Genomic DNA, 27,073 nt, shown 5'->3' with positions numbered 1-27,073 from the left:
GCGCTGGCCCCGCTGCAGGAGCTCCCTGGCCCTGCTGTGCTGAGGAGCCCGAGCTGGGCCCAGCCCTGCAGATGTGCCTGCCCAGGGCTGGGCAGAGGGGCAGGATCCCCTCCCTGTCCTGCTCCAAGGCTCTTCCTGATGCCCCCAGGATCCCATTGGCCTCCTTGGCCCCAGGACACACGGCTGGGCAGGGACAGCTGGTTGTCCCCCAGGACCCCCAGGGCCTTCTCCTCTCCAGCAGGTCCCCCCCAGCCTGTGCTGGTGTTGCAGTTGTTCCTCTCCAGGTACAGGACCCAGCATTTGCTTTTGTTGAATTTCGGAGGGTTCTTCTCTCCCCATCTCTCCAACTTGTCCAGACCTTCCTGAAGGGGTGCGCAGGCAACTCCTCCCAGCTTTGTGCCATCAGCAAACTTGCTGAGGAGGCATCAACCCCCTTATTCAAGTCATTGATGAACAAGTTAAACAATACCCAGAACTGAACCTTGGGGGATACCACCAGTGACAGGCCCCCAGCCGAGCCCTGTGCCACTGATCACAACCCACTGGGATATGACAGCCAGTTCTCCATCCAGCCCACTGCCCATCCAGCCCACATGGCCTGAGTTGAGTGTCAAAGGCCCTGCTGAAGTCGAGATGGGCAATACCCACTGCTCTCCCCTCAGCCATCCGGGCAATCATTCCATCTTGGAAGGCAATCGGGTTGAGCAAACATGACTTGCCTTTAGTGAACCCACACTGACTAGTCCTGATCACACTCTGGGCCACCTCAGTCCCCCCAGGCCACCTGTTCTACACCCCACACCACCCCTGTGCCCCTTCCTCAGCCCCTGCCAGCTCACCTGGCTACAGCATGGACTGTGTGCCCCCTCCAGCTCCCCTGGGCCAGACCCCACCCAGCAGTGCCTGATGGTCCCGTATTGGGGGGCTGCAGCCTCCCTCTCACATTCCAAGGGTTCCCTCCCTCTGCTGGGCCCTGTCCCTGCAGCAGCTGCTGTCCCAGGCACAGCCAAAGCCCTCAGCCCCTGTTCTGGAAACACCCCTGGTCCCTTTCTGGGCTGTGAACATCAACATTTGGAGGAGGCCAAGCAGGGCAGGAGGCAGGGAGAAGGGAGATGAGGGGAGATGGAAGGGTTTTATGGAGCCATAGTGTTATCTCCCATTTCTCCTTTCCTGGGAAGCATCACCTTCCTGCTGCCCCATCACTGCTGGGGGTGTCTGAGGGCATGCATGGCACCCACAGGGGTCTTGGCCAAGCCCCCCTGTGCTCCAGGCACTGCCTCAGAGGCACTGAAGGAGTGGTGACTGTCCAGAGAAGGGCAGCAAGGCCCAGGGGCTCAGGAGAGGCTGGAATAGTGCCCAGGGAGCCCAGGGAGGAGGTGGCAGTGGCTGGCTGGGGGACTGTGCCCCACAGCCCTGCCCCACACAGGGGAGATAAGCCCTGGGCTGGCTGGGAGGGGTGAGGGCCTCCTGCCCCACAGCACAGCCACAGCCCAACCCCACAGCCCTGCTCAGCCAGGGCATCCTCCTGACCCCTCTCTGGGCCCAGGAGGGCAGGGGGGCACACCAACCCCAGGCAGATGAGGCTGGGGAGCAGAGCTCCCCTGTGCCCCTGCAGGGCCCTGGTTTGGGGCTTCTCCTGTTAGTGGGGGGGACTGGAGCTGTCAGTCCCTGGCTCTCAGGAGCACATGGCAGTGATAAGCCACCAAGCCCACCCTTGTGGCACTGTGGGGAGCTCACCCACCTCTCCTGCCTGAGCACAGGTCCAGGACTGCAGCCAAACGCCCCCATAGCCTCAGTGTGCAGCTTTGCAACCCCACAACCTGCCTTTTTTGCCCAAAGATGCCAGGCAGGGGGTTTGGGAGTGCCAGGGACCGGGGAGCACCTGCCAATTCTGCCTCCAGGACAGTCCCAAATGGGACCAGCTGGAAACACGATGAAAGCACACTGAAACCATTTCCTTGTTCCTTTCATTAAGTGTAGCAGGGAGGCTGTTTCCCTTGTGCCTCCCCACCAAGGTGATGCTCTCCTGGGGATGCTGAGCAGGGGGGGCTCATGGCCATGGTGTCTCCCCAGCCCCAGTCTGCCTCCCTGGGATGTGCCAGCTCTGCCCTTTGCCATCAGCCAGGGTCCTACCCTGCCCTGCCCCTGGGCTCTGACCTGTGCTGTGCCATGTCAGGGGGCAATTGTGTTCCCAGGACTGCAAGTGCTGCCACAGCCCGAGCCCACTGCAGCCTCCTCTCCCTCCTGTGCTGCCTCTCAGCTCCCCAGGACAGGACATATCCCAGGAAAGCACCAGTGAAGCCCTGCCAGGAGCTGGGCCCAGCTGGGCAGCCTAACCACCCGAACAGAGGCTGGGCTGGGACTCAGCCCAAAGCTGGGTTTTTTACCCTCAGGGTTGTCCCGGGAGGATGTTGTGAATTTCTGAACTACCTGGTCGGATTTAAAGTCCTGCTTCTCTTCTGGGACTGAGCAAGTACCAATTTCAACCCTTAGAGGTATTTTTTCCACATCCACCTAGTCCCACACAGCCATTTTTAATCCTCCTTGGAGCAGGAAGACAGTGGATTAGGTGTGGCTTTAGGAGTTGATCTGCTGAGATAGAAGTTTTGTGTCCAGTGTGCCAGGGACAGTGTGCACAGAGGGATGTGCACACAGAGGGGCAGGAGGTCAACTTACTCTGTGCTTCCCAGGCACTCTTGCCCTTCCAGCTCCATCCAGGGACTCTACTCTCTCTTTCCTCCTGGGCAGTGTTGCAAGTACTTTCCCAAGGAAGCTGAGCACCTGCCTGCACAGGAACGCAGCAGAGCCTCATCCCCACCAGGCACACTCCCCAAACAGGTCACACTGTCCTGAGCTGGGGGAGAAGGCTCCCAGGAAAGGGAAAGAAGGCACTGCAGGCACATGGAGATTCCTGTGCCTGGCTGGAAACTCAGCCTCCCCTCCCCTCTTAGTCAGGCAGGAGCTGTGACTGGGATCTGCTCAGTCCTGTTTGCGTCACTGGATGGTGTTTGAGGCTGACAGAGCCCAAGGGCTCTGCCTGGCACTGACCAGCTCCCACCACAGGTAGGTGGGAACATCATCCTGTTGCCTTTTCCCCAGAGTTTTACTAAATTTTTCTTGATTACTATCACCCACGGAGCAGTAATTTATTCCAGAGCTGCAGCACCACTGGAGCTTCCTGAAATAACTATCAGCCTGTGTGGAAAACAAACCCCCAACACCCTGTCCCAGTGCTGCCAGTGCCTTCCCAGTGGTGGGATGGCAGCACTCAATGGCTCAGGAGAGCAGTCACTCCCTCCTGGAGAGGAACAGCCCAGCTGCTGCACCTTCTGCCTCCCTGGCAGGTTTTCCCAGCAAGAAACTCTTCTCAGCATGACACACATCACCCCATTTCACTGCTCCTTCCCCAGTTCAATAATTTACCTTATAAAGGAGGAGCTAAGAAGAGCACATTAATAAATAAAGAACATCTTTGAAAGATGTATTTAAACTGCAACAGGGAAAATAATTCCTTGAAGCAGCAAAGGCCAATCTTGATCAATGATTCAGGACCCTGGAGGCAGCAGAGGATCTGTCCACGGCTTCGTGAGCCCAGCAGGGAGGAAATGGCGCGTGAGCAGCTCCCAGAGCAGCCCCCTGTCCTGGGCTGCCCCAGCCCTGCTCTGGCAACAGCTGGCTGCCTTTTGGGGGAGGCAGCAGGAACAGCTTCCACTGAGGATGGTTTGCAAACTGTTTCACTTAAGGACATTTCCTTTCAGTGTCTGAAACACCCACCCTGCTCTGCCAGAGAATTCCTTCTCTTTTTCGGACTGTGGTTTTATCCAGGGGATCACTTTTGACAGGAGCTGCCCATCCTGATGACACACACGGCTCCTGGGAGCAGCAGTTCCTGTGGACATGGACGTCCTTAGCCACCTGTTCCTCAAAATTTCCAGGAAAGCCCCCAGCCACATGGTCCAAGTAAACTGGGACAAATACAGACTTGCCACTTGAAAAACCCAACAGAACAGGGCCTGGACTCACACCCTTTGTGTCACTTGTACACTCGTGGGAGACCCACATTCACTCAACCAGCCTGGTGGAAGCCCCACGGGCTGGCAGTTGGCACCATACCCCACAACGACCCTGGAATCAGCCACAGTAGAGCCAGGATCCCCAGGCTCCACCAGCTCCCCTGCTGGAAAGCAAAGCATTGAAGTCTGGGTTGGATCTTCTCAGTCCCCCTGCAGTAAGGCAGCACAACACCGAGTGCTGTGCAGACCCTCCTGCACAGCCACCTGCCCCCCACAGCACCCCACGCTGGGCACCCCGGGCACTGCCCTTCCCTGCTCCTCTGGCTGCCCTGGGCCCCTTCCACACCAAGACAGAAGGCTGCAAGCTCCCCCTCACTGCCCAGCCCTGGTCCCTTCTAGTCTGTAACTTAATAGAAAGCTCACAGAATCAGCACTTGTAGCCTTCCCCCATAGCTTCTCTTATTTAGGAAACCACCTAGAGCCAGAAAAAAAAATCCTTCCCTCCCTCCTAAATACCTGAGGTGTCAGGACAAAGCAGCTGTAAACTGTATTTCCTTTACAGTCAATGACACAGAGAGACACAGATGTGGAAAAAGGAGACACAGATACCTTTACGCACCTCCTTGGAAGACTGGGCTGTAGAGGCCACAGTGGGCAACTGCTGCTCCAAGCCTACAGCTGGTTTGCTAAGGCTGAGCCCAAGCACAGAGTGCCTGAGGGTGAAGTTACTGCAGTCACAGGACTTCAGGCATCTCGTGAGTGCAGCAGAGACACTCTCAGCAGGGACCGACCCCAACCTGACACCAGACACCTTCTTTTTTCCTGTGAATGAAGCCCAAGTTCCAGACAGGCTGCCTGTTCCCCTGGAGCTCTCACAGGCAGTAACAGGCTCGTGTTCTCCATCAAAGGCCAGGATACCACGAACTCCATGTTGGACACTTTTCTGCTTTTATTTTAAAAAAATCCAGAGTGGATCCAGTAACAGTTTTATTATCAAGGAAATTGTTTTACCATAAGCAGAGAACAGACACAGGATGGAGCAGAAGGCTCAGACAAGCAAAGTATTTAACTTCCACATAGCCTCTTGTGTAAGAAATAATGTTACAGCTGAGTTTGAAGTACCCCCTTTCCTTGAGAACAGGGGTACCAGCCTAGCTCAGGGCTGAACAGTCTCTACCAACGTCACCAGCCTTGCCCTACTGCTCACAGGCCCCATTACCTGCTCACAGGTCCTCAGATGCACAAGGAGGGTCCATGCAGTTCTTCTCCTCCCTGTTCCAGCACGACTTCCATCTCCACCCTCAATTTAGTGACATGGTTTCCAAACTGGGATCTCAGATTTAATACACCATTGTGTCAAGTATTAAATGATCAGCGAGTGCCCAGGTGCCTCAGGTGAACGCCCCAGGGCCCAACGCCTAACTCTGTCTGGCACGAATTAACTTTCATCAAGTGACAATTTATCTAGCAGACACATCACTAAGTTTATACATTAAAGAATTTTATATATAGAATACTGCAAAAACACAGTAAGTCTGAATTCTGCCCCTTTCTGCTCAGGAAGGTCCCTTCTCTCCCAAGCATCAAGAAAATCGACCTCTTCATCATACTCCAGCCAAGGCAAGACAGAGACTTATTGCTTCTCTTCCTTCTGATCCCCTGAACTTCCAGAACCCTCTCGTTCAGAGGCCATCTGTGAAAACATTGGTTTGTTAGTCGTAGTAACACCAAACTGCTCCTGGACATTCCTCCCCAGCTCGCTGCTCCAGCTTGGAGAGCCCGTCCCTCAGGGCAAGGGGCAACTGCCCACTGGAGGACAGAACCAACCTCACCTCTGCAAGAGCTCTGAGAGGGAGGGAACGATCTTCCCATTATTTCTGCTTTCCCAGGGGACGGAACAAGCTTATACTGCAGCTTTGGACGTTGTCAGTTTGACATCAGGAAAGCAGCTTTCCACAGTAAGGACAGCTCAGCACCCCCAAGGTCACCTGGGCAGTGCGAGACCTCCCTGGACAGGTAACAACACACTGGCCAGGGTTCAAATGGGGGGGCCTTTCACTGGGAAGGAGATGGAGAAGAAAATCCCAATGGCCTTACTACTGTGGCTTTGGGCAGACTGAACAGGAAGCCTGTTTTAGTCATCCTGAAAATAAGATCGGGCATTGCTTTTCTCCTTCAGGCACCCCCCGCACTGAGGCAAAAACCCCCTCTGTGTTCTTCTTGATTCTCCTCATGAGGAGCTCCCAGCACTTTTCCATGGAATGCTGTACAGTACCAGAAGCCCTGGCCTGGATGCAGAGCACCTATGGCAGCATGGCCACGACTTCAGGCCTCCAGCTCTCCCTGACCTTCCACAGCTGCCCCTTCAGCCAGTGTCACTCAGAGGGAGCTGCTCCAAGGCTCAGCACCATCCCAGCCCAGCTCTTCTCTGCAGTTTGGGATCCCAACTCCCTCCCAGCCCCTAGCTGGAATCTGGTGTTCCAACTCCCTCCCAGCCCAGCTCTTACCTGGAGTTTGGGGTCCCAACCCCCCTTTTCCCCATCCCAGGGCTCTCAGATGGAACTGCCCCCAGACTTACCTTCTTGTATGCCATTTCAAAGAGCTTCAGGGAGGCCTGCTGCAGGCTGGTTGCTGCCTGCCTGATGTTCTCCCCCGTTTCAGAATCTTTACGAGCCAGAAGTTCCCTCATTTTAGCAATTTCTTCCTTTAGTTTGTTGCACTGCAAGTAAGACACAACAAGCACAGTGAAATGCTGCGCTTGGTTCACTGAGAATCTCCATCCCACCTATTTGCCACAGCAAAACTACCTTTCCTTGCCAGAAATCATGAAGTTAAGCCTCAAACTGAGCCTGCAGGGACCAGGACTGTGCCCAGTTCCCAGTGGGCACCTGTCCACTTCACTAACTGTGTCCCAGTTGGCGTTAATGGGGCCTTGTTTGCTGTCTGGGCAGAGGTGCCAAGGACAGAGAGCCCTGCAGAGCCTGACAGCTCGCCAGCTGTGTCTCTGCCTGGCACACCTCAGCCATGAGTCAGCCACCCCAGGAGCCAGGGGAAGGGGAGAGAAAGCTGGGTTTCATCGATATTTAAGGCACTGTCAGGGAGCCAACGAGTAAGGCTGCTCACCACCCTGGTTAATCCCCTCACACGTGGGAGGAGAAGCAGAGAGGCAAACCAAAGCAGTGTGGGCTCATCCCAGCCCTGCAGCCATCTGTCAACCCCCACACAGGCTGGCATTCCCCTGCCAGCCTGGCAGGCTGCTGGAGGGGCAGGGGGCTCCTGGGGACAGCTGTGCAAGGAACAGGCAGAGCTCTGGTCACATCACGGTGAGGGGAGGGAGAACAACGGCTGCTGTCAGCCCATACTGGCACAGGGCTGCTCCAAGCACTGCTGCCCACCTCCCCCTGGTATTCCCCCCAAAAAAAGTTATAGGGAACAGTCCCTGCAGGGAACAGGGATTTAGGCTTTGTGCTCCTGTATGAGAAAACTCCAGTGATCATAACCCCAGAGAGCTGGCCAGTATCATGGAATCACAGAATGGTTTGTAGGGGAAGGGACCTCAAAGTTCATCCAGTCCCACCCCCTGCCATGGGCAGGGACACCTCCCACTAGCCCAGCTTGCTCCAAGCCCTGTCCAACCTGGCCTTGGACACTTCCAGGGATCCAGGGACAGCCATGGCTTTTCTGGGCAACCTGTGCCAGGGCCTCCCCACCCTCACAGGGAAGAATTCTTTCCCAATATCCCATCTAAGCCTGCCCTCTGCCTATTTAAAACCACTGCCCCTTGTCCTGTCACTATCTGCTGGCTGAGAAACAGCCTTTTAACTGACCAGAGGCTACTACCAATAAACTATAATCATGTCCCCCAAACACCCCAGAGCCCCAGAAACCTTTTTATTCTGCTTCCCAGAGACTGGGCTCTCTGTTCTGAACTTGGCTTTTGAAATCCACAGTGCACCACCTCAGAGTGGTGTGAAAAGCACTCTTTGATACTAAAACATCCGTTTCATTCCCAAGAGAGAAAAACTGGAGCTAAGCTGATACAATAATTTTTATTGCCCCCCAGCTCCTGGGTGCTGTGCATGCACTTCCAGGACAGCACAGCAGCTCTGCCTTTCTCCCTGTGTTAACACACTGGGAGGTACTGTTCAGGATCTCCAGCTTTGGAGCAAAACTCTCTCACAGGCCCCAGCACAGTTCTTATCAAACCACTGCAAGGCCAAGCCAAGGACAGAGCTCGTGCAGAAACCTTTCATGAGCAGCCTCCCAGGCTCTGAGATCCTCAGTGACACTGAACTCACACTCTGAAATGGGGTATTTGCCATTATTCAAACCCTGCTCCTCCTAAGTTTGTTGTACAGCCTCCCACCAGCCACACTCATCCCAAGTCCCAAAACCAGAGATTGAGGACTATGCCACCTTTACCTGACATGGAAACATGCCCGGAGCTGGTGCCAGGGGCCAGAGCCAGCTGTGAGTTAAGTGAGAATCTGAGCAAAGACTGGATAAGGAACCTTACCTGCTTTACACTACAGGGTCAGGAACTCCCTACCTCATCTGCTGGCAGCTGATCCTTGAACTCCTCCATCTTGGACTCGGTGTCGTGGATGATGCCCTCGGCCATGTTCACAGCTTCCACACGTTCCTGGGGACACAGCTCGTCAGGGGCTGCTGCAACACCACTGCTGACACAACCTGAGGACATTTCTCTGCCCAAACTGCCAAGCTTCATTCTAGTTCCCACAAAGGGTCCTTCTTAGTGGCAAGGGGGCAAGAAACGCAAGCAAACAATTCCTAGATGCACGCTGGCACCAAGAGGTCCAAAGAGGCCAGTCAGCCCTCACACTGCCACACTCAAACTCACTTCCCTCAAGCTGAAGCACTAAAGCAGCATCACTGTTGGCACACTGGAACTTCAGGGACAGCTCTGTTGCTCCTTGGGAAAGCAACAGAGCTTTTGGAAAAGCTTTTGAAGCTTCTTCAGCAACAAGGACACTAGAGACAACTCAAATGCTTGGTTGTTTTAGCTGTGTTCCCTTATTACAAAACCTCCCATTTATGCATTCATGAGATTTCCACAGCAGTAAAACCATGATCTGAAAAGTTAACGAGGGAATTTTGACAATTACAGTTACACAAGTCAAGTCAAGAGAAGTGTTTAAGTAACCTAATCACCTTCCTCAAGAGCTCACTGAACAGGGGCGAGTCCCAGTTTGGGACTACAACAGGGAAGAACTTATCCAGCAATTTAAGATACAAAGTAAGGCAGCAGGAAGGTTTTCATTGCAGTCTCTTCAATGCCTCCCCTATGCTTCATGGTAATGATGTTATTTAACAGTGGGACTTTCACACCAAGCTCTTTGATGGTTCTCCATCTAACCCACAAATGCTCATCAGCCAGTACTTTGTGGCTTTACAAGTTCTGAGGTGATGCTGCTTCCTGTGAATTTATTCCCTGCCTTCTCCCCTTCGATCCCTTTCTGATCCCTTCACTACTGAGGGCAAGATTTACAGCACTGCCTGAACACCTGAGGCAGCTTCCTACAGACTAGAAGAGCAGAGAGTGGATCAATCCCATGTGCCAGTTCCTGCAATCACTAATCATATGCTGGTGCCATATCCCAGAGTCAGCCTGTGCTGTGTCTGCTTAAAAATCAATGCTCTATATTTAGTTGCATAATTCATTAGTATTACCCTCATTAAAGCAATTAGTTCCAACCATCAATCCTGTGTGTATCACAGGTCCTGTCACTCAACTGGCAAGTGTCAGTCTTTCCTTGACACAGCCAGTGAGGATTTCCAGCACCTCGTGATGGCCTCCCCTGCACTGAGGGCCAACACTGTGCTCACATGGATATGGAATTCCACATGCCACAGTGAGACTTCAACCACTATGGAAAGCAACTTCCCACTTTAACAAGGAAGAGGCTGAGGTGCACTTGTGTTTGGCAGATTCTATAAATTAAGCTTTCAAATGAACTCAGAGTAGCTTAACTATCCCCACAGGGTCTCCATCTAACCAGAGCACTGCTGTGAGCACCCAGCTGCAGGGGGCTGGCTCCAAAGGCACAGCCAAGGTAGCAGGTAGGTGGGCAGCAAAGAGCAGTGATGGTAAAAACTTAAGTAGAGCTGCAAAGCTGTTAGTCATGAGCAACAGGCAGGTGAGTTTGCCCACTGCTGCCTCCATGGCCCAGGAACTCCTCAGGGAGCCAATAAAATGCCAGGCACACAGGGCACGGCACCCAACCCAAACCCCAGAGCCAGATGTTTATGCAGACACCTTCTTGCAACTCAGTGTGAACTGACTGTAAAGAAGGAAGCAGATACTGGGGTAACAGCTCAAGGGCTCACAGAGCAGAGCCCCCAGCCCCTCAGAGGTGAGCACAGCCACTGGCACACGGGTGACAGGCAGCAGGGACCCTGTGGCCCCCCATTACCTTCCTCCGCCTGTCCTCCTCCGCGTACTTCTCCGCGTTCTTCACCATGTTCTCAATCTCATCCTTGCTGAGCCCGCCCGAGGACTGGATCACAACTGCAGCACAGAGGAACATCAATGAACAACGTGCTCTCACCCTGAGGAGAGGATTATCTCCCAAACCAAACGGCAGCCTCACTCAGGGACGCTGCACCTGTGAAGGTCTTGTGGGCAGCACAAAGCCAGCCGGTGTTTGCAGAGGCAGAGATGCTGCTGGCAAGGTAAAAACCTGATCTCTCAGATCTACAAACTCCACAGCTCTGCCAGACACTTCCTGCCCACTGGTCTGGTCTGCAAGTCACTTCGGCTGGTCTTCAGTTACTTCTCCTGGAAAGTGAGGGAGCACCAAAGCCCCCAAAGCAAAGGGGCATCCCAGGTTAAAACACAGAACTTAAAAAAAAAAACCTCCCAGCAAAAACCCAACTAACAAAAAAATCCAAGGAGAAGGAATTGTTTTACCAAAGATTCCTTTCCCTGTTGGAAAGCAGCCCAGGCTGGTGGCAGGATAAGACAAGTTCCCCACCCAGCTCCTTACACTGCCCTTAATAAGGGAATGTAGCAAGATTCTATGTGCAGGCTCTTAAAGGTCCCTTTTTTCCCCTTCCATTACTGTCAAAAAACATAGTCTAGACTTAAACTAATTTCTGCAGTAAAGCCTAATTTCATTGTGAAAGGGAGGACTAACATCCAGAATATCCAGGTATATTAAAATCCTCATATGAAGTAAGTTTTCTATATAAAATCTGCCAATGGTGCAAAACCCTGAACAAGGACACACATACACAAGTCCTCTGGATACAGATGTGGGATGAGCAATTCAGCTTTGTAATTAGGACCACATCTGCATACAGGTAGGCAGCTAAAAAACATTCTGACTGCCTATTATCAGAAGCCTTTTACTTAGCAGCAAAAGGCTGCCACACACCCAAAATCTACAAGGAAACTGAGGTAACAAGCAGTGTGGTTTTGGTAAGATGTTGCTGCCAAAAAGCCAAGAGTGTGATTAAGAGCAGCACATACCTCTGAGTTGTGCATACGGGGTTAATACTTTCCTTAGCTGAGTGTGCATTCCACTGCTCAAGGGTTGTTTCCAAGAAACAACTGAAGGGCAGTACAGAGGCTTCCCAGTTAGAGGAACAAGAGAGATCTATTTTCTATCAGGGGAATCCGTAAATGGTTCAAATTAATTTTCTGAGCCCACAACAGAGCTTTAGAAACTGTCAACTGTGGCATTAATTACCCTGGAACACCAGGCCTGACATTTCATTGCACCACAGAGCAAAACACACTGACAGCTTGAAGTCCCTGAGCCTCCTGCCAGTTCAAGACTTCCAGCCTAAGTGGATGAAAATGAACAAGGTGGTTACAGGGAATACCTGCTGCTCAAAACTACTTGACTCTCCAGACCTTTGTAATGGAGTAATGACAAACAAATACAGTCTTGGCAAGAGCTGATTTGTTCAGCTATACACTACACACCTTGGACTCAGAGATCTTCCTAATTTGATTTCTCCCTTAAAAGCTGGTACTTTCAAGCACACAGGCTCAGGGACAGCAATCTCTGTGATAGCAGAGGGCACTCCCAAAGGAACAGTGTGCCCAGCAGCACAGCTCAAGAACTAGTGCTGCATTGCCAAGCAAGGATTTTCTGTCCCTTGAGGGTAACTCAGGGCAGGATGTCACTGCTCTGAGTATCTCAGTGACACAGGACACCGTGGGAAGCAGCAGGAGCACGGCCCACAAACACCTGTGAGCCCTCAGTTAGCCAACCTGTGCCCAAAACCTCTGGGCACTGAGGCATGGCTGACCTGTGCAGGAAACCCAACAAACAGCTGCACTCTGCTGAAACGTTGGTGTAGTGATCCCAGGAGATGGCAGGACCGAGCAAGGACTGTCACACAGGGCAAAAAGACTTGTGGGAAAACCCTGCCAGTGAGGACTGCCTTGACCTTGGCAAGGTCAGGGGCTTCATCTCCACCTAACACGCAAGGAGAGCTTCCCTGGCAGGATCTGTCAGCAGGCTGCTGGAGAGGGCACAGTGCTGTGTGCACACAGGAGCTCTACCACCTTAGAATGGATCTACAGGTCACTTCTGTCACTTCTCCCCTTCCCCAACTCACTCTGCCCTCCTTTCCAGGGGAGGCACTCAGCCGAAGATGACTTCAACCACATCTGTGCTGCACTGACAACAGACTGCTTGGGTCATCCTTGCTCTTCATCAAAGCAGTGCTGCAGTCCCCACCTGACTGTGGGGTGCCCATCAAAGCAGCACTCCATGACCTCTGGAGTCACTTGGTGTTCCCCTCAGTGCCCAGTGTGCCATGGCACCGCCATGATTCCTCCAGGCCTTTCCTCCCCATCCCTGGCATCCCAGAGCACTCACTCTGCTGTTCACGCCCGGTGCCTTTATCCTTGGCCGACACGTGCACGATGCCGTTGGCGTCGATGTCGAAGGTGACCTCGATCTGGGGCACTCCCCGTGGTGCAGGGGGAATCCCAACCTGGGAAGAGCAAGGGTTGGCCATCAGCTCCCACAAGGACACGAGCTTAGGGCATGAGGCTCCAGGGCTGGGCACGTTACCCTGGTCATCTGACAATGAATCAGCTATTAACTAACCCTCCTCTGAGCACCTGTTCGCATCATGTGGTGCCTCAGTATCTTGACAGATTTAGCAGGATACAGGTTTCTACCCAGGACAGGTGCACAGAAACCATGTGAGAAAAACCCCAAGTTTGGTTTCAAAGTGATACAGGTTCTGCTTTATTGCTAAACAAGCCCCTCTTCCATGGGCATGGCAGGATGCTCTATTTCCTCAGTTCTGGACACAGACTTCACTCACCACTTCTGAGGAACCATTTTAAGACAGTGACAGGCAGCACAGCTTCCTTCTAAAGTACAAAAGGCAAAGCCCTTCCTTTCTGCAGGGCTCTTCCAGCACTGACCAAACCCATTCTGGGCAAGGAGCTCGTCAGGCAGCCCCACACTGCACACCAATCCCTGGAGCACATCTGTTCTCCAGTCAGCAGAGCGTGGGGCTCAGCTTCACAAGGGCTCCACACAATTGTTCAGGATGATGTGTTGACAGCTGACATCATGGCACACACACCACAGTCCCTCCCAGGGTACCCTGGCTCACAGGGACTGCAAGTATCCTGGAGCCTGCTCCAAGTCCTGTCTCTGCAACACCAGAGGAAAGGCCAGCCTTCAGCTTATCTGCTGAAGCTTATCAGGCTTGGGATTGCTTTGTGCCCAGAGAGCCCTTTTAGGTCACCAGGCCCTAAAGCTGCAGCAGCCCCTGTGCCACATAAGGCTGCTCAAGAGACTCTCACCTCCATCTTAAATGTTAGTTGCTCCCCTGCCACAGAAAGGCTGTCCCAGAGCTGGGCTGTGCCTCTGGAAGCTGCTTTTTTACTACAAATGGGGTCAAATGTCTTCTGTAAGTGACTCCCCCTCAACACTGCCTTGAGGGGTCAACTGAAATGGAGAAGGCTCTGACTGTCTCAAAGAAGGTCGAGTCTAAGGTCATGACTAGAGTAGCCCACATACCAATGTGAACTGGCCAAGGAGTTTGTTGTCACTCGCCATCTCTCTCTCTCCCTGGCACACTTTGATCTCCACTTGTGTTTGCCCATCAGCAGCTGTAGAAAACACCTGTGGAAAAGGAACAGAGTGTTACTGTACAGCTAATAAATTGGAACACACAAACTGATGCAGTTACAAACTGAAGGAATAAAAGGAAGCTACTTGGAACAGAAAGAATCACTAAATGTTCATTGTTCTCCTGTTCCTCTGACAAAATTCCAAGGCATCAAGACTAGCAATAGCCAAGCTCACTGGCATCTTGTCCTATGTGCACCTGGAGACACAAAACCAGGCCATGCTGCGTCAGCAGCAGGTTCCATGGCAGCCACCCCCCCAAGAACATCTCCCCCTGAGGCAGCAGGGCTGTGCCCCAAGCCCACGCCCCAGGCAGCTCCGGGGTTATCAGTGAGCACACAGCAGCAGGCCCAGACAACGCCAAGGAAGGAAAGGATCACACCCAAGTCTGCCAGGGCTTTACAACATAGGAAAGAAGATAACTCCTCCTGAGGCATGCAGCCCAAGAAAGGCGGTGTTCAGCGGGTGTGGTGCTCAGTTGCAGAAAGTCTCCACACAATTCTTCTTCAGAATGATGTGTTGACAGTTGACATCATGGCACACACACTGCAACAACCCTGAACTATCATCCTGGGCTATCTTGGCACCCTTTAATTCAACTCCCCTCCACTCCTGGGCACACTAATAATCAACACAGATACTCACTGACTGACATTCAACCTCCTTTCTACAACTGCTTCTCCTTGGTAGATGAAGAGGAGACAAGACCATCTACTGGGATGCTTTGGGAAGCCTTCACTGGGTGTCCAAGAGCACCTTGAAAGTCCCCCCATCCAGAGTCAATTCATACCTGGCTCTTCTTGGTTGGGATGGTGGTGTTCCTGTTGATGAGCTTTGTGAAGACACCTCCCAGTGTCTCAATGCCCAAGGAGAGGGGGGTTACATCCAGCAGCAGCACGTCAGTGACGTCCCCAGCCAACACCCCACCCTGGATGGCTGCACCGATGGCCACGGCCTCGTCAGGATTCACGGCTTTGCTGGGAGCACGGCCAAACAGCTCCTGCACAGTCTGCTGCACCTGCATGGAGACACAGCACAGCTGTACTGGAGGAACCACCACTGCCACAGAACGTGCCAGCCTGGGCTCAGCCTGGCATCCCTGGGCTCCTGCTGCCACACGAGCCTGTGGCACGACAGAGACACTGAGCTTCAGGTCTGTGCCCCATCTTCCATGCACCCTATGAAATGCACTTGTTTCAGCCTAGACCCTTCTCTGGAGGCTTTTGTGCCATCAAGTTTGCACCTGCAAGTCAACTCACAGCAGTGCTTTTATGTAGCCCAGCCATATTCAGAAGGGATCACTCCATGCTTATCTAGGAGTCAAGGATGCTCCCTGGGAACTCGCACAAGCCAACGCTGAGCAGAACACAGCTGTCAAGGACAGCACAGCTGTGGAGGCACAGACAGGGAAGGTAAAACAAGTCCAGAAGTACAGTTCATGTTGTTTGTGTGCAATAAAGGAGAAAAAAAAGGGAATTGTGTAAAGAACAGAATTTTCCCACTCTTTATTGAACAGGCTGTTTCAGCAGAGCAGCTGTGCCGTGTCAGCAGCCTGAGAGGCGTTGTTAGCAATGCACTGCTCGGCCCCTTTGGAAGGACTGTGCCCATGATTCCAATAGACTTACTGCTGAGGCATCCACATGGGAATGCAGCAAGGGGTCTGCACCAGAGCACAGCCCAGAACTCCCCTGCTCTGCTCCACAGGGGAAGGGTGTGGGACTTGTGCTCCTCTCTGAGTACAGCTGTTGGGCACACACCAGCACAGGGGACCACAACGTGCCTGGAAAAATGCTGGAAGCAAACACCCAACTCTGCACTGCAGCCAGGAGACACCTGCCCAGAGTGTTCATTACAGAGGAACACTCTTTATGTGTGAGCATATAATTAAGTGCAAGTCTTTCCCTCTGGAGGCATATTTTACAGAAACATTACTTCTAACCACCCACAGTACTTCTCCTCGAGTACTGGCCATGGAAGCGCTCCAAAGAAGCCACATTCCCTCCTAGAAGGGTGAAGAGAAGAGAAAAACATACAGAAGAGAAGGTTCTGGGCTGTGTACAACACATCAGCACTGATTTCAGAACCCGAGCTGTAACTACAGGCACTCAGGAAAGCATTCTGTAAGCATAAGGCCACAGATGCTGGGGGTTATAAAGGAGGAGGGAAGGAAAAATAAATACAAAAAAATAAAAATCAATCTTTAAGTCCTGTCTTCCACCCCTAAAGGATACATAATGTTTCAGGAGAGGCTTTCTCACTGAGTGTTTGTCATCACTTTATATGTAAGTAATCACACCATTTTTCCTTTATCCAGCTGGAACAACAAGGATTTTGGGAACATATAGCAGAGTTACTCCACTTAAGTTTTGGTCAGATCAGGAGCTTCTGTTTATCTTGTTGCTCTGGGTGACCTTCTGCTCACACTAATATCACCTCCAGCCATCAGGGTCATTTAATACAGGGAGGAAACACCCTCCCACCAAACTCCAAATGAACCCCAAGCAGGACCATGTACACACATACTGCCCTAGAGAGGACCTGCAAATCACAAATCTTAACAGCAAACAAACAGTCCAAGCCTGACTGATTCCTCTGGAATGAGATTCTGATGCTCTGTAAGAGGACACTCTGACCCTTGGAGAGAGCAGTGCACATCCCTGTTCAGCTCTGGCTTGGGGAGCAGCAGCCTGACTGGCTGGAACAGGAGCAGTGAATCACCTGCAGACAGCACCTTATCTACAAGACTGTGCATGTCAGCACAGCAGTCTTTTAAGTTACCTGTTGGTGCTTATCTGCACTGAATAGAAGGGCCAGGCATTCGATAAGGAGTGTCTGGAACAGACAGGGAAATGGGCCTGCCAACACCCAGCCTCCAACAGGTATCTGATCACACACAGCCAGCAGGTATCAGAGCAGTTCTGCTCCTGCAGCTTCTTCCCAGCTGCTGTAAGTGCTCTATACAGGGAGCAAAGCCCCTGGGGGCAAAGATTACTAACAGGTGACTGTCACTGAAGTGTACCTTTATCACATACTGAGGCCACAGCAAGAGAAACACCCTGTACATGTCCACAGAGCTGCCTCTGTCCATCCATACCAGAACATCAGGCCGCAGCTGAACGTGCAACTCCAGACATGTCCCACTTCACTTTGTGAAGTGCAACTCAGCTACAGCCCCAGACCAAGCTGAGCTAATTAACAGGATGAGAGTCCCTCAGTATTGCTTCCATGGGACTGTTCAGCACATCTGCTCTGCTCTGGGGGCCCTCAGCTGCTGGGGCTCTGACGCCACCAGACCCTCAGCTTTTCTGCTGCAAGCCCAGGGCAGCTGTGCCAGCTCTGCCTGGAGCAGGGACTGAGCTCATACCTTTGGCATTCTGGTCATGCCACCGACCAGGATGACTTCCCCAATGTCACTCTTGCTGACTTCAGCATCCTGCATGGCCTTCTGGCACGGTGCCACTGTCCTCTTGATGAGATCAGCCACGATGCCCTCAAACTGTGCCCGAGTCAGCTTCATGTTCAAGTGCTTTGGTCCGGAGGCGTCCATGGTCAGGTAGGGCAGGTTGATGTCAGTCTGCAGCACAGAAACAGGCTTGGAGTGAACACAGCAATGGAAAATAGGGCTGCTCTACAGTCAGATCAAGTTACAGCTTCTGTTGGCCTGTACTGAAGCATCTACATGGCTGCTTACCCTACAGCCCAGGCCTTAGGTGGCAGCAGGAACACTTTTATGTCTGTCTCTTCTCTCAGAGAGAGACACTTATTTTGTTCCACATCTCCCGGTTACAACTGTTAAGCTCCCATTTTAATACTGTGTTATTGCAAGGTTTTGCATTGTTAAGAAAAACAAATTAATTAGTCATAGCCAAGAGGTAAGAGCTGAAACACTGGAAGTGACAACATTAATCCTGTTCCTTTAGCACAACTCAGGAAAAAGCCCATCTTCAGTTCCCAAAGATTCTGCCAACTAACATTCCACATCAGGTAAGCTCCTTGAAGAAAAGAACTCATGGCTGTTTTCTAAATGCCAACAACTCATGTTCAACAGCCAAAGTTAATTAGTGCAAGGGACCATAATCCTCACTTCCTATGGCTATTTCTGAGTCTCTTACAAATTCACATGCTGGATTTTTAAAGCGAATCTTATACTGAAATCATTCAAGTGCTGAGTCATGCTGACACCAAACGACACTATAAATCAAAGCAATTAAAACATTAGTGCTTTAAGCTCTAGAGATTAAGTTTACACAACAAGAACTAAAGCCACGTTACTGACTAGAGGTGTGCAGTCACTTTACAAACAGCGTGGTAAAAAGTATTAGGGGAAAATGCGGCCAAAAGCAAGTTGTTTTCCCTTCACTGCTAAAGAGTTAAGGAATTCAGTTTTTCTTGCTATGAACAAACTGGATTTGCCAGCTCCTGAGCACATAAAACAGAGCCTGCTATGTCTCTGGCAGAACTAAGCATCCATTGTGACTGGCCTAAACTCCTTGCTATGAGCTCCCCACTGGCCCACAAAAAGACCACCATCAAATAAAATTAAAAATGTTTATTCAGAACCTAGAAATTGGCAGAGTCCCCATTTCAATTACTATATAATTGACCTTAATTTCACTTAGCCAGGACTATTACACTCCCAAGTTGCTCCTTCTCCAGCTCCTCATTCAGTAGTGAATAAAGGACACGCTTGAATGCATTAATACACAAAGTGGATGGAAAAAGGAAAGGGGGTGTACGTTGCCCAATGTCTGGACAACTCTTCTATAGGCAAGTAAGTTAAGATTCTTTAACTATCACTACACAAATTAGCTGTTTCAGTAAAATGAGTAGCACCAAGGTTTTCCAAGGCTTTTGAAGAGCTTGCACAAATAAGTGGTTCCAGTAACCCAGCAGCACTGGCTGCAGCTGAATTCCCTGATGCCCATCATACTTCTGAAACACAGAGTAAGCTGGGAACAAGGTCACATTCCCTATAGGATCAGAAAACACACTGCCAGAAAAAAAAAAGCAAAAGCCAGCACCATTCTCAGCTCCCAACAAGCAACTGTGCTCCAGAACAGCTCATCCTGGTACAGGACTTGCTGTGACAGTGACACTGGTTACACAGAAGAGCTTGTTCTGCCACAAGAAAAATCAGCAATGTCAGAGCTTTGTACACAAAGCCAGTGCAAAACTCACAACATCGTACCAGACTGCTCTGGACCCAGGCACGTACCTGCACAGATGATGAGAGCTCACACTTGGCTTTCTCTGATGCTTCTCTCACTCTCTGAAGGGCCATGTTGTCTTTAGTGAGGTCAACACCCGTCTGAGTGACAAACAACAGGGTAAGTGACAAACAACAGGTCAACAGACTCAGCTTCCGCTCAGGAGTCACCGCAGTTCACCTTCTCACCACTCTTGACTCTAAAGATATTTCTAGAATACAGCCTGCTATGTGCACTTCTGCTGCTCTCTCACTTCTGGCAGAGGTATTTAGCATTTCAAATGTGCCAGCCCTCTCTGCTCTGCAAGTGATTATACAGTAAAGTACAGATTAAAAGCTTGGAAAAGCTGCTGCATCACAGAATATAAAGACAAGACTGAACTCGGAAAGGAGGTGGAATTACCATTGCAGTTTCCTCCAGCAAACCCTGTCTTGCACCTGTGCTATCACATTCAACTGCACCACAGATACTGATTTTTAAAAGCAAGCAGACTATGCATAGCAGAGTCCTGCCCCACAAGAGAGAAAAAAGGCAGAAGTCCTGCTATTCTATGTCTTCCAGGAGACGAATAATCCACCTCAAGAAGACAAATGTAAGAACTGGAAGCTGGGCCAACAGGTGTCTAATACTCTTAAATTTTAACTGTGCCATAAGTGACAAAACAAGTCCTAATAATTAAAGATTCCCATTCTTCTACAGAAGTGAGTTTGAAAAGCAGGGTAACACTCTGCTCTGAAGAGACACCTTACCTCTCTCTTGAACTCTTTCACAATATGCTGTAGTAAAGCCTGGTCAAAATCTTCTCCACCTAAGAAAGTGTCACCATTGGTGGACTTCACCTCAAAGACCCCCTTCTGGATTTCCAGCACAGAAATATCGAAAGTGCCACCACCCAGATCATAGACTGCAATGCTGCAGGGAGAAAGGCAGGAAAACATCACTTTCTAGACAAAGCTGTGTGGCTCAAAACTCACTCTCCCCAAGAGATGCAGTGTGCAGAACTCACTCTGTTGCCCACAGAAGTTAAAAGCCTCTCTAAAGACAGCAGTAAACAAACCTCACAGTGCACAAATCCTTTGAGCACTGTGAGTCCACAGGGGAGTTTCTTGGGCTGTGCTGCACGATGCCCAACCTTGCCCATTATTTCAGAGAGGGCAGTTCCTCCCTCTTCAAAACCAGACCCACATCCAATGACAAGGGCAGGGACACCACAACTATTATGAAACACGTTTTTCAGAATGTGAGGCTTTCACAGCACTGTCATCTCCATCAGAAATACACAACCTCTAACAAAAGCCCTGCATTTACGTAACCAGCTCTGACAGCAGCAGAAGGCTGAATGCAGGCAGGGAAGCTGCAGGCCATGGGTACCTGCCACAGCTCAGGGTACCTCCTGTGCTACCCTGCAGCACCACTGGCTGTCACCCAGCTGTCCTGCCACACCCATCACTGCCACCAGTGGGCAAGATCATTAAATTGCCATCAGGTTTGATAATTAAGTTGTAGCTGCAAGTTACGAACTCTCCTTCTGTAACAAGGTTGGCTGGCACAGAGCAGAGGTGACATTACACAGCTCTGACTCACGGCTGGGAGTCCACCTTGGCAGAACTCCAACCAACGCTCTAAAAACCAGAGAGAACAAGAGGCATTTCCAAAGCAAATCCCAGCACGTTATTTGGGAGAGGGGAGGTGCAATGCACAGGCACTCACACTTTGTCTTCTGACTTGTCCAGACCATAGGCAAGTGCAGCTGCTGTTGGTTCATTAATCACCCTCAAAACATTCAAGCCAGCGATCTGCCCAGCATCTTTGGTAGCCTGAGGGATAAAGAGGAACAGTGCTGACTACTGAAGTTAAATGCAATTTATAAGCCCCAAAATCTTATAGCTTGATGAGTACCTGTCTCTGAGAATCATTGAAGTAAGCAGGGACTGTGATCACAGCATTCTTTGCTGCGTGCCCCAGGTAATTTTCTGGAAAAAGAAGGAGACAAAACAGAAGGTTATCCTTGTAAGAACACCAAGTCATTATTCACAGAATCACAGAATGGTTTCAGTTGGAAGGGACCTTAAAGCCCATCTCATTCCACCCCCTGCCATGGGCAGGGACACCTCCCATTAGCCCAGGTTGCTCCAAGCCCTGTCCAACCTGGCCATGGACACTTCCAGGGATCCAGGGACAGCCATGGCTTTTCTGGGCAACCTGTGCCAGGGCCTCCCCACCCTCACAGGGAAGAACTTCCTCCTAATGTCTAATCTAAACTCACTCTCTTTTAGTTTGAATCCATCCCCCCTTGTCCTGTCACTACATGCACTTGCAAATAGTCTCTCTCCATTATTAAGTACTTTGATTCATTTTTCTGAAGTAACAACACAAGAAAGACTTGCTGTTTTCTGGGAAGATGCAGAGGGAGCTGTGCAGAAATTCAGTCCTTTCACATAACATGGAATAGTTTGTAGACTTTTGACAGCACAGCCCTATTTTGGCAGCACCTCCACAACTCCATCAGTGACTGGATGCCACTGGTGTGAATTCATCTGAGACCTTAACTTGTCTATTTAGTGTGCAAGGCTGAAGCTGTTCTCCACTTTTTTTGAAGGTTCAACATGTGATGCATTTAAAATTTCCTCTTTTTCCAAATCCACTGTTGGTAACTTACACAGTACAAATAATGTACAAACACTAACTTTATAAGCATTTAATTAGTTCAATACTTAATAAAATAATTTTTAGAACAGTTATTAAAATAAGTTTGTGTTTAATTTTTGAGATGGCAAGTCAGAAAAACATGTATTACACCTCAATTTAAGGTCATGAACTGCTCTCAATAAAAAGAGAAGGATGTCAGCAAATGCAGATTCAGACCTGCTGAAAAGAATGTGCAGGGTGCCCTGACAGGACTCATGGCTGTGCACTAGCCCAGCACAGAGCTCACCCACTGCACTGTTCTCTGCTGCTTGCAGAGCCAGATCCTTCCATAGCTGGAGTCATGGAGCACCCAGGCCAAAAGCCAACACCTTTATGTCTAAGGCAGAGGCACACCATCCTCCAAATAAAAGCCAGAATTATCATCTCTAGATGCTCACATACCACATACTCTTGGGTGGAGCTTTGGCAAATGTCCAGGACCTAACTGGAAAAACAACAACCTCTGGATGAAGCTTCAATCCTGCCCTCCTCACACCTATCACCGGACTCAATATTTACCAATGAGGGTGAAGAAGACAGCCACTGACTGTTCCCTCTCTGTATCACTCAGTGTCCCCAGAAACCATTTTAGGAATTGAAATAGAAAAAAAAAATCCTCCAGGCCAATGGCTCTTTTCCCCCAGTGATCATTTAAAGTCACCACCGGCTAATTAGCCATTCATTGAGCCCAACAATGGGGTCCCTTGAACACTCCCTCTCTCCCTACATGCTCTCCACCCAGCAGCTGAGGAAGAACAAAGCCACTTCAAGGCCTGGCTGCCCCAGCCCGTGCTCAGCTGCAGCCAGGGAGGCACAAGGACTGGGCTTCCAAGGAAACGGAGCTCCCCCTTCTGAGTGAGCATGAACTCAATCACAGTGAGGATCAGCTCGGGCAGTACTTAATACTGGTAAGAGTATCCTCTAAGTAAAGCACTAACATCTTGCCAAAGGTCTGGGATTGAGGAGGGAATGGTCTTCCTTGAGGCTTCCTAAGAGCCCACTCTGTACCCTCCCCCCACCTGCCCTGTTCTGTGAGGCTTTGGTACCAAAAAAGCACCTTTTTGGCTGCAGCACCTCCATTTACAAAGCACACAGACAGCAAAGACCAAACTGTACCAACCTGCAGTTTCCTTCATCTTCATTAGGACAAAGGCACCGATCTGGCTGGGAGAGTAGAGCTTCCCATGGGCCTCCACCCAGGCGTCCCCGTTGGAGGCACGGACAATCTTAAACGGGACGTTCTTACTGCAAAACACGAGCATTCCACGCTCAGCTGCTCTGTCACCACGAGTACCAATATGCTGCTCCTGCTTTTAATCAGCTACATCATTTAATCATAAACCTGAGGTATGATCTTACAGCTTTGATTATAAATACCCTCAAGAATGAGAAAAGTCTTCACTTTTTCCTTCCACATCAGGAAGACTCTTTTACTTCTTCTCTGAAAGCCTTAAAGTGATCAAAAACTAAGAGATCCTGAGACGACCTCAGCTGGTCAGAGCATGGTGCTACCAACACCAGTGTTGTGAGTTCAGTCCCTGGAAGGGCCATTCCTTTAAGAGTTGGACTCAATGATCCTTGTGGGTCCAACTCAGGACGTTCCCTGAAGCTCTGAAAACCTGGAAAGCTTGGCCCTCAGACAGAAGCAATGAGACCCAAGGGCAGAACCACTTCACCCACAACAGGGTCATATTTTAAAGCATAAGAGGGTGGTGTTTTCTGCCCCCCTGCTGGCAGCGGGGTCGCTCCCCTCACTCACATGTCCTTCTTCACCTCCGAGTCGTCGAAGCGGCGCCCGATGAGGCGCTTGGTGGCGTAGAAGGTGTTGTGTGGGTTGGTGACCGCCTGGCGCTTGGCCGGCATCCCCACCAGGCGCTCGCCGTCCGCCGAGAACGCCACCACCGAGGGCGTGGTGCGCGCTCCCTCCGAGTTCTCCAGCACCTGGGGCACAGAACAGCGTGAGCAGGGAACTCGCCCCGAGGGCGCTGAGCTGGACACTCCCGTCCTAACAACGCTCCCTCCTCACTCACCTTCGCTTGCTTCCCCTCCATGACGGCCACGCAGGAGTTGGTGGTGCCCAAATCAATCCCGATGACGGCCCCTTTAATGGCTTCTGAACTGCAAAGCACAGTGGGGTAAAATGAAAGTACTGCTAAAGAGAAGAACTAGATAGTAAAAAAACCTGCCAGCCCTGAAGACAGGACAAAAGCAATTTTCCAGCTGATGCTGAAGCAAATCCATGCTGCATCCTGACCTAAGGCATTCTCCAACTCTTACAATGGAATTTAATCTTGTGCCTCTGTTCTCAATCAGATCATTTATAGGTAAATCCTTGTTTGTTAGAATAAACATATAAAATATTCCTCTTCACCAAAATATCTTTACTATATACACATATATTTATTTTCTCAACAACTCTTATGATTTTGACATAAAACAAAATCATAACTAATTTTGTCCGTACACAGACAGGACTTGTTTTGGGTTACTTTTGATCATAGTCACAAACTGGTTTGGATTGGAAGGGACTTTAAAGATCATCTCATTCCACCCCCTGCCATGAGCAGGGACACCTTCCACCAGCCCAGGTTGCTCCAAGCCCTGTCCAACCTGGCCTTGGACACTTCCAGGTATGGGGCAGCCACAGCTTCTCTGGGCAACTTTGATGTTTCAACTTGTTTGAAAACATCCACCTGGAGTCAAAATACTACTAAATAGATGGTATTTGTTTATTTATCATTGCTTAGCATGGGGAGAAGGATCCACAATGATAAATTGCTCAGCCCATGCCAGGTTCTCTGAGACAGAGCCAAAGCAAACCACCTTTTTGATCCTGAGGAGCAACAAGTTAATTTAAGTCTGTAAAATGAGATTTAAAAAAATTGGAACCTCCTCCTCCTTTCTAGGAAGCCCTCCTTTCTATTAGCCCTTTCGAGGCTCAGAGAACCCTGAATCACAGCTTTGCCTTACAGAGCCACGCTCTGGGATGGGGAAGGCATTCTGCAGGCAGAGCAGGACTGTGTTTATCACCAGGACATCATCTTCTCCCTCCCCAAGCTGCCAGTGGCTCTAACACCAGTTCCAGGAACAAAGCAGTGATCTTGGAATGTCCAGCTGCTCAGGTCATCTGCACCAAACAGAACCAGTTTTCCCAACACAGATTTCCCAGCCCATGCCCCAAATCAGCATCAGCCACAAATGTCTGACTAAGGCAAAACCAACTGCTACTCGTTTCCCATTACTTTGGAACAGAAAAAATAAGTGATTCAAATGCATGAGCTGTTTGAAATGAACTTTATCCCCAGAGCAACGGAGCCAGGCATCACTCATTCCATGGCAGTGTAAAACAACTTTTTCCATCAATGTTCAGGGTACTTTTTAGTTTGTTTGTTTTTAATCAAACAAATCTCAATAATCCGCATTTTGTGGGAGAAGAGGGAAAGAGCAGTTCTCAAAGTTCCCTTGGAGATAAAGAAACAGCCTCAGAAAAGTTCCACGTGGAGGTTCTAGTTTTATTTTGCTGAGTTTGCTCTCTTACTCCATCACTGGCTAAAACAATCAGTTCTGGTATCAAGAGGACAGTAAATATCAACATCAAGCAGCCAAACCCCAAACCCCAAGGAAATACTCACGCATATCTCCTGATGGAGGCTGCTCTGAGGACATTCTGACTGAGGCCATTCCAGAACGTCTGAAAACAGACACATTAATGGAAACTTAGTTTAAAACATCAAGCGGTCTTCAAACCAAGGCTTTCAGAGGCAAGCAGTGTCTGAAGCTACACTGTCCCACTACAGTGTTGATCTTTAAAAACTTGAGCATAAATTAAGGAGGGATTTGAGAAAGAGTCAAATTGATTTAAAAAACCCAATTACTGCACCAATTCATCTGCCATACCTCTGATTTCTATGACAGAACCGAGCATTTCCCTCAGACAGGACAGCCTATGAACGTGTAACCAGCCAAGAGACATTTCAGCAAGTCAACTCTGAACCTTCAGCTTCCAGTGAGCAGCAGCACCAGATAAACATTAACCCCATTTCTCGAGGCTTTGTGCCTGGTCAGCAGCAAAGGACCTCCTACATCCCTTGAGGGATCTGTGCTCCAGATTCTGCTGCACAGCTCCAGCAGCTTGGCCACTCTGAGCCTTTCTGCAGTGGCCACCCCTCTTGCACATGTACACCAGCATCCTGGAGGGCTCTGGGAGCTTTAGCCCTTGTTCTGTTTGAGAATGAGCTTTTAACAAGACATCTCAATACAAACAGGGACACGACAGGAATATTTTGCTCATTTTTCAGGACCTGTGACACAGGCACAGCCCGTGGGTGGGTGAGGCTGCTGTGGCCAGTGTTGTGGGATGTGCCATCCCTGCCTGTCCGTAAATCCTGCCCTTCCCAGCGCGGTCCCTGCTCTCACCGTCACTCGGCGAGTGAGGGACCCATCACTCCCACCACAAATTCACTTCACACCAAACAGACCCAGCCACGCGAACAGGTCCCTCTGCGCTCCCGGGGGCTGCTCCGCCCCGCGCCCACAGTGATATTTTCTGAATAAAACCTGAGCACCTGAGGGGCCGCGGCCCGGGCCTGTCCTGGGGGGGATCGGGACTCGCCCCCGCCCCGCAATGTCCCCTGACCCCCCTCCGAAGGCCCCCTCTGTCTGTGCCCCAGTCCCTCCAGGCCTCACCGCCCCGTAATGTCCCCACAACATCCCCCGGCCTTCCCCCAGAGCTTTTCCTGTCCGCTCTGATCCCCCGGTCCCCTGCAGCCCCCACAGCCCCTCCCGCTCTCCCAGTGTCCCACAGCCCGTTACTCCCGGCCCCCCCCCAGGCCTGCCCGTCTCTCTCCCGCTCCCTCCGACCCCTCTGGACCGCCCCGCCCCGCGATGTCCCCACAGCATCCCATGCTGCGCCCCGGACACCCCGTCCTCGCTGATCCCGCCGCCGTCCCCGGTGCCGCCTCAGGCCCGCCCGTCTCTCCCCCGCCCCCGCCGTGTCCCGCCGCGGTACCTGCGCGCGCGGGGCGGGGTGCGCGGG

The 27,073-nt window shown here is 50.9% G+C and overlaps 1 protein-coding gene and 1 non-coding gene across 2 annotated transcripts; both read right to left on the bottom strand.

Moving 5' to 3' along the window:
- Positions 1-4,942: 4,942 nt before the first annotated feature.
- Positions 4,943-26,787, bottom strand: HSPA9 (heat shock protein family A (Hsp70) member 9). Its single transcript, XM_027665217.1, is given in 18 exon segments — positions 4,943-5,706; positions 6,592-6,732; positions 8,563-8,655; positions 10,448-10,542; positions 12,869-12,986; positions 14,033-14,137; positions 14,934-15,161; positions 17,508-17,717; positions 19,359-19,451; positions 20,100-20,262; positions 21,061-21,167; positions 21,250-21,323; positions 23,159-23,283; positions 23,798-23,979; positions 24,069-24,156; positions 25,671-25,729; positions 26,604-26,636; positions 26,638-26,787. Coding segments are annotated over 18 exon segments (2,085 nt in total). The 5' UTR covers positions 26,749-26,787; the 3' UTR covers positions 4,943-5,646.
- LOC113957622 lies at positions 14,613-14,684 on the bottom strand. Its single transcript, XR_003531239.1, has one exon. It is a non-coding gene; the product is annotated as a small nucleolar RNA SNORD63 (small nucleolar RNA).
- Positions 26,788-27,073: the final 286 nt, after the last annotated feature.

This window comes from Corapipo altera, unplaced genomic scaffold, assembly GCF_003945725.1.
Source record: "Corapipo altera isolate COAL_440 unplaced genomic scaffold, ASM394572v1 111, whole genome shotgun sequence".
In the NCBI taxonomy this organism is placed as follows: domain Eukaryota; kingdom Metazoa; phylum Chordata; class Aves; order Passeriformes; family Pipridae; genus Corapipo; species Corapipo altera.
The sequence above is the reverse complement of the archived record's forward strand: the minus strand, read 5'-3'. Positions and strand labels throughout refer to the sequence as shown.